General features: G+C 35.0%; 1 protein-coding gene across 3 annotated transcripts in view; it reads right to left on the bottom strand.

Moving 5' to 3' along the window:
- ANO3 (anoctamin 3) overlaps window positions 1–8179 on the bottom strand; it is a 479469-nt gene that overhangs the window by 136883 nt on the left and 334407 nt on the right. For all 3 annotated transcript variants that reach the window (XM_011964701.1, XM_011964700.1, XM_011964702.1), the window contains one exon: window positions 2958–3089. In XM_011964701.1, coding sequence (XP_011820091.1) covers window positions 2958–3089 — 132 coding nt within the window. The remainder of the gene's footprint in view (window positions 1–2957; window positions 3090–8179) is intronic.

Below are 8179 nucleotides of genomic sequence, written 5' to 3'. Positions count from 1 at the left end.
AGAACTCAAACAAATTTACAAGAAAAAAACAAACAACCCCATCAAAAAGTGGGCAAAGGATATGAACAGACACTTCTCAAAAGAAGACATTTATACAGTCAATAGACAGATGAAAAAATGCTCACCATCACTCGCCGTCAGAGAAATGCAAATCAAAATCACAATAAGATACCATCTCACACCAGTTAGAATGGCAATCATTAAAAAATCAGGAAACAACTGGTGCTGGAGAGGATGTGGAGAAATAGGAACACTTTTGTTGGGACTGTAAACTAGTTCAACCATTGTGGAAAACAGTATGGCGATTCCTCAAGGATCTAGAACTAGAAATACCATTTGACCTAGCCATCCCATTACTGGGTATATACCCAAAGGATTATAAGTCATGCTGCTATAAAGACACATGCACACGTATGTTTACTGCAGCACTATTCACAATAGCAGAGACTTGGAATCAACCCAAATGTCCATCAGCGACAGACTGGATTAAGAAAATGTGGCACATATACACCATGGAATACTATGCAGCCATAAAAAAAGATGAGTTCGTGTCCTTTGTACGGACATGGATGCAACTGGAAACCATCATTCTCAGCTAACTCTCACAAGAACAGAAAATCAAATACCGCATGTTCTCACTCATAGGTGGGAACCAAACAATGAAATCACTTGGAGACAGGAAGGAGATCATCACACACCAGGTCCTATTTGGGGGGTGGGGGGAGGGATAACATTAGGAGATATACCTAATGTAAATGATGAGTTAATCGGTGCAGCATACCAATATGGCACATGCATATATATGTAACAAACCTGCACATTGTGCACATGTACCCTAGAACTTAAAAGTATAATAAAAAAGAAAAAGATATCACTAAATAAAAAATGTCAGGAATAAAAAAATAATAGTAATGTTGTACCAACATAATATCATCACCTTAAAATACCATGCTTCTTTTCCTTTAGATTTTGCTCTGTTTCTTCTTCTCTCCCCATGCCACTCCATATTTTTACCTGACAAAAAGAGCTATTTCCTTTGAAAAGGCATTCCAGATCCTCTCCTTTGGATGTGCTGCTCTCTCTCTTACAAAATGTGCATTTTATTTCCATCTTTCTTAATACATTTACTTTACTCTGCCTCGTTTAAGTTAATATGGACATGTGTCTATTTGATTAGACTCTGAATTCCTCCAGTATTCTTATCTCCATACTTGGATGTACCAGATTCAGGGTCCTGTTAATTGTAGGTAGCAGAAGGAATGTCCACCTGCCTCTTTCACCATTAAGTTGATTCAGCATTCCCTCAACAAGTAATTTTTAAGCAGATCAATTCAATTTTTCATGAAGTTACATTATAGAGAGATGATATAGCTGATGCATAAGTAAAAAGTAAATAACATAATTTCAAATAATTTCTATGAAGAAAAATGAAACAGTATACTGGGATAGAAAATGACTTGGACAAGGGCACTTTAGGTCACATTTTCAGAGCCGGTCTCTTGGAGGTGGTGATGTTTGAGTGGGAGCTGAATGACAGGAAGGACTATGCCATATGAAGATCTGGGGTAGAGCATGGCAAACAATGAGAACAGCAAGAGCAAAGACTCTGAGTTGGAACTAAGCTTGAGCTTTCAGTGGATAGAACCAAGTCTTGTATGGCTAGAGTGAGTAAATGGTGGGAAAAAATGCAGAAGATGGAGTGATAGGACTGGGCAGTAACTACAGCATCTATGCCCACTTAGTAAAAAATAAGAAATTTGAATTTTATTGAAAGTACAAATGGGAAGCTGTTTCAGAGTCTTAAGCAAGGTGGTTTTATGATGTGGCTGATATTTTCCAAAGATTACTCTGGTTTCTTTATTAAAAAAAGAAAAAAATAAAAAAGAGTAGAATGTTTTTCATTTGGTGTATCATAGATCCTTAAAGGTCCTGAAAAAGTGCAGCAAAAGGCTGAAGAAGTTTCAATGAAACTTTGACCTCTCTCTAAAGCCAACAGTCATTTGGAATTTTACTCCTTCTGCCATTACAATATTGTTGGAATTAGAAAGCGTGCTTCTTCTAGTTATACCTACAGGTGTAAGCAGGAATAAGCAACGAGATAAATAGACTACTGGGAAAAGGAGGGTTTCCCATTAATTGACGGCTGTGTTACATGTTTGGTGGTCTGGAATTCTGTTTTATCCACCCTTTCAATTTCCTGCCTCCGAGAATATAGCTCAATTCAGAATGGCCTATAGCAAAGTAGGCCCTATAGCTATAGTCCGTTAATACATCATGCCTTTTCCTATCTTTATGTTTATCCCAGTTAATTATAAATTTACATTTTTGTCTGCCCCATTAGACTGGGCGTACACTGAAGATAGAAACTGTCATAAATTCCTTTATATACACAACCTGTGTGATGTAGAAACACAATAAATACTAGTTGAATGAAAACATAAATAAATAAATAGGTATGGTAGGTAGGTAGATGGAGAGAAAGTAATGCAACAAATCTCTTTACAAATTCTCATTCAATTTAGTTTAATAAGATTGAACTAAAATAGATAGCTTAATTAAATATATGTTAATTGAAGCAATTATAATTATAATTTATTTATTACAGCAATCTATTACTCAAACATGCTAATGAACCGTAATCCTATTATTATTAACATTGTTATTTTAACTGGTTCACTATTACAGTAATTGTTTTTAAAGTGTTAGAAACTAGACTACCAGTCCATGGGTCTACAATTACTTATTCACTACCGAATGTCTCTAAATCATTAAATTGATGACGAATTAATAACATTCACTTAGCGTTGTTTATAAGTTAAGTGTGTATTTTAATACAATGATAAGTTGTCGGACATATTTGGTAAACAATGGAAATGGTCCCAGGTGTTTTTGTTCTATAAACAAGCCCCACATCATAAAAGGTATAAAGGCAGGCAGTATGAAAAAAGAGAACTCACTGGTGAATCCGCGCACGGCTGAAGGGGCCAGTATAGCAGTCTGACTCCTCTAAGTCTGGAAAAGCTGACTTATCAAGAACCATTGGGTTTTGGGCCATCCAGTTTTTGATTCTTCTAAAGTAAGTTTGCATCCTGGAATGAAGTCAACATTTAGAACTAGATTAAGTTGTACTCCAAAGCTGTGACTACCTTCCACTACAATTCTCTTAAGTACCAAAAAACTTCTCCAAAAAGAGATACACAAACCTACATACACCACACATACATGTGCATTGCTTCTGCTCCCACACAAAAGAAGAAAATAGCAAAGCAAACCAAATCTCAAATCTTGCAGTTGTTTAAACTCTTTCATGACAACTATGTTATCCTCATGAAAAAATAAAATAATTGTGGAAAAGATTTCAGAAACAGGATACATAAAGATGGTAGTAGGAAAGAGGTTTTCTGTTTTTGTTTTTTTCTTTGAGACAGCGTCTTGCTGTGACACCAAGCTGGAGTCCAGTGGTGCAATCTTGGCTCACTGCAACCTCCACCTCCAGGGTTCAAGCGATTCTCCTGCCTCAGCCTCCCGAGTAGCTGGGTCTGCAGGTGCACGCCACCAAGTACAGCAAATTTTTGTACCTTTTTTTTTTTTTTTTTGGTGGAGATGAGGCTTCACCATGTTGGTCAGGATGGTCTCGATCTCCAGACCTCGAGATCCACCAGTGTTGGCCTCCCAAAGTGCTGGGACTACAGGCATGAGCCGCTGCGCCCGGCCAGAAAGAGTGATTTTTGTTTGTTTGTTTGTTTGTTTGTTTTAAAAAAGCAGCAAAACATATTTATCACAATGGTGTGTGTATACATGTATGTAGATAGATAGATAGATAGACAGACATTACTCTGGTTTTTTAAAGCAAATAGCATTGCAGCTCTAGAAAAGTGGAAACTGAAAATAAATAAATGACTGTGACACATTCAGTGGCACCGGAAGTTGTGTGGTAGACAGCAAAATTTTAAAGTCAAGCAAAACTGAGTTATTATTTATTGGACTATACTAGCCACGTAAACTTGTACAAGTTATTCAACTTCTTACCTCGGTTTCCTCACTCATAAAATAAAAGTAATGCTGACCTTACTGGAGAGTTGCAAATTGGTGTTTTATTCTAGACTTGGTAATTAACAATAAGGAACACTGAGGCAAAGAGCCGTTGCAGGACTTTTAAGATTCTCACGGGCATAAGAATAACTTGATTATCTTGTTAAAATGCAGATACTAATTCAATAGGCCTGGGATGGGGACTGAGATTCCACATTTCTACATAGCTGCTAAAGGACACTCATGTTGCTAACCACTGACTACACTTTGAGTAATGGGTTTAGCATAGACACCTGGCATATATCATTTGGACACTGGGAAATCTGACATCAGGATACTTTGGCTCCAGCTTTAGATTACATTCATAACCTAGTTCTATTACGGTATATATACTGATTGAAATCAGATTCATTTTACAAAGAAAATAGAAACAGAAGAAAACTACTGACTCCAGAGATTGACTCTGAAAGTCTAAATTCAGATTTACTATAATAATAGCTGTGTTTAATAACACATTTGCAATATTTACACACTATGAGTTTCTATCTGGGGAAATTTTTGGCTTCTTCTGCAATAGTAAGCCCAAGTAGCAGGACTTATTTTTTTCCTAGAGGAGTGTTAAATATAACACACCTCAATATTTCTTTGGCCAACTATGCTTGAACTTCAGAAAAAAAAATTAGTATAGCAATGGGCAGGCAGCAAATATTGTATCTCAGGAATTATTTCACTCAAATCTATTATGGTAAAATTACCATGTGTAATCTGAAGTAATAATCAAATCCTAAGGTAAAGTTTAGTATGTGAAAGTCTAGATTTTTCCTTTGCCAAGGAAGGTTATCATTTACTTATCAAATCATTTTTGGTTTTGGAAAAACCAAAACTTTTTTTTCTAGCCTAAAATAACAAATACATAGTATTTGAGGTGCTTCTTCTCATTGCAAAGACAGCCTTTAAAATGATAAAATATCACCTCATTGGAGAGGCTGATGTATAGACATGTAGAAAATATTGAATAGATTGCACAGAAGTTACTCAAGCTTTTTAAACTTAGCATAGTTGAAAAAAAGCAGTGGGGTAGGAGTTGGAACATGAGTGTTCTAGTGCTGAATTTGCTGGTCACTGAAATTGGCCTAAACATTTCTAATCTTTGAGCTTCAGGTTCCTCGTTTCTAAAGGGAGGGAGTAATTCCATCTGTTTTCCTTCATTAGGAGGCTAGGAGGATCAAATAAAAGGAGGCATTCTAATTACACTTAGAAAATGCTGACAGGCTACAGTAGCCAAACCTCTAGTAGCACTGACATTATAAACAAAGTAGGTATAAATGTGAATTTTAAATAGCTTTAAAAGAAATGGAATAAAAGGGTTTTCCGGCCATCATTTGTGATGTTAACAGAAAACAATATTATCACTTTAGGTTTTCACATACACTTCCTGTGAAGGAAGGGGTAAATGGAGTCTAATAGTGAAATACGGCTGGCCTAAATCTGAATACCAGGATGCAAGGATCTAGCTTATTAATTCCTTTGAGCCTCACTCAGTTTTGCTTCTCTTAATTGAAAAGAAGTATCTTGAGAATTAAATGACTATTGTCTGACACCACAGTGCACAGAACATAGTAAGCTCTCAATAAATGTTTATAATAATAATGATGTATGATTTATACTACTAAAAGTACCATCACCATGCCATCAATGTAATCTAATACATTATCTACACTCTACTAAACCTTTATTGTGTTGGACATCTTGCAAACTCAAGATATCATAGCATAATGTAAAAATACAGCTTTAGGTTTATTTGCTACAATCCGGGAAAAGCTAAGAGAATTCTATGAAAACTGAAAATAAGTCTGGATTAAAAGGTCAAAGGGACTTGACTGAAGCACATACTCTGCCAAACCAGCTGTGAAAGCAGGGCATGGGGTGTGGGTGGGGATGGTAAGGGAGTCTTTTTTTGTTTTCGAACCTGCAAAACTGGTTACTCTCTGTTCTGCTTCCCTTGCAGAGTCATTTTTAAGATGCTTTAATAATTGAATGTGAAAATGCATTGTGAATAAAAAATAAATTGCAGTGATAATAAAATCAACAATTTCCTCTCAACCTGCTGGAGAAGTGATGATCTTCAAAAGCTGTGTAATTCCCTGTACATTATTTATCCCCAAATATGTACCGGTCAAAACTAAGCATGTGAGAAAAATACCTTTCTCACTTCAAGAAAAGAAAAGCACAAGTGAAACTAAATGGCCATGTTTGATTTCAATTTTCCACTTTTCAAACTGTCTACAGATTGAGTTTACAAATTTTGTAATTTTTTTCAGTTTAATGTTATATAATTTTATAGACTCCTTTTCTATTTATTCCCTACCCCTCCCATGTGAATTCACAAAGACATAGAAAAAAAAGAATTACTTATTATAAGTAAAATGAAAAGGGGCAGGCTGTAGCAAGGTTCAAGATATTTTAATAATCACGTGGAATAATTTGATAACTGAATTTTCGTTTTATGAACTTACACAGAAAATAAGAAACATAAAAGATAAAACAAGTAATGAGATATAATAGTGTTCATTTTTCTAGTTTACTTTTAAATTTGACGAAAACAGAGAAAAGAACATTTTTTACATTATTAAAAATGTTTCTTTAGGATTTAGTATATGCATTTGTCATGATAGCTTTATATAAACAGACATTTGTTCCAATTTTAATGTACAGAATATGTACTTCCCCAAGTCTCCAAAGGAAAGATTCTTGTTTAACAGAAAACTCACTAATTATGTAGTAGCAAAGTCTCCCTAATTCTATAGAAGCAAACTGAAGCAAACCTAGAGATTTTATCAGCCATCCAACAATAAGCAGACATATGCAGAGCAAAGACAAGAAAAACCTGCAGTTGTAAACTTGCAAATTATAATATTCCAATGACTAATTTTATTAGCAAAAATGACTGGGAATTTGCTACACAGACCAGGACCAAATACCCACATGGGAAATGAGAGCTCATTCTAAATGAGAATATGTTAACCTGACAGAAAAATGTGACTTGGTTGAGAAGCATCATTAATTTAAAGAGGAAAAGCTATTTCCGTGCTAATTTCTTTAATATTCATCTTAACTTCAAGTTTTTTTCTCCATAATTTACTTTTCTTGTCACTCAATACTGCCACGCCCAAAATTAATACTTCAAAGAGACCAACATTTTCCCATTCTGATTTATAAAGTTTGAAATTACATTCCATTTTCTTTGGTAAAGAAATTAGATTTACTGAATCATTTCCTAAAATGGTCTGTTATTCACACTCTACAGTTATTCTAGCTTTTGTGTTATTCTGATTTGTAACATACATCCTGCAACATTATTTAATGGAGCATACTCTACCACATTCACATGCTTTATCTTTGTTAACTGATTTTTTGGCGAGGTGCAGAAAACTGCCAAGGGTAAGAAGATTTTTATTTGAGCATTCATTAAATGGAAGCTGATTTCTTCCAGTTAAATAGTGACAAGACGATTCAGGTAGAAGAGTGTTCCTTCTGTTTCAGGGTCGTGGTTTGATTAACTCCTTTTCCATAGTTATTCTTACCACAATAGGTAAAGAGCTAATGCTTTGAGGTAAAGCTCTTCAAAAGTGCATTTTCAATACTAGGATAAGAGAGGTACCTTCTGGGGTTAGAATAAGAGTGGGTCTGCAATTCAAAAGATGCTATATGGCCTTGGCAAAGCACCTCACCTCTCTGAACACTAGTCTTTACCACTTCTTTCAAATGAGAGAACTGGACTGAATGATACAGAAGGTCTTTGTTGGGTTTATTGTTCTGTTACTGTGGGTCATCATTTAACCATCGATCCTGGTCTTGTAACTATTTTTAAAATTAAGATATTATAACATGCAAACTTGCAATTAAAGGCCTCCTTCCATAACATTAGAACATGGGACAATTCCAAGAATGGTAGTGATAAATTGTAACAAAAAGATTATCGGATTTTAAATGTTATTCAATTTGGCATAAGTCATTTTGGAAATCTCTTCAACAAATCAATAGAATTTTTCTTCCTACAATTTACAACTGCTGATATGGGGAATCAAATATCTTCTTATGCTTTTTCCAAATGACAAAAGTGGTTATAAAGAAATGATTCATCACC

The sequence above is a fragment of the Mandrillus leucophaeus genome, unplaced genomic scaffold, assembly GCF_000951045.1.
Source record: "Mandrillus leucophaeus isolate KB7577 unplaced genomic scaffold, Mleu.le_1.0 Scaffold700, whole genome shotgun sequence".
Lineage (NCBI taxonomy): Eukaryota > Metazoa > Chordata > Mammalia > Primates > Cercopithecidae > Mandrillus > Mandrillus leucophaeus.
The sequence above is the reverse complement of the archived record's forward strand: the minus strand, read 5'-3'. Positions and strand labels throughout refer to the sequence as shown.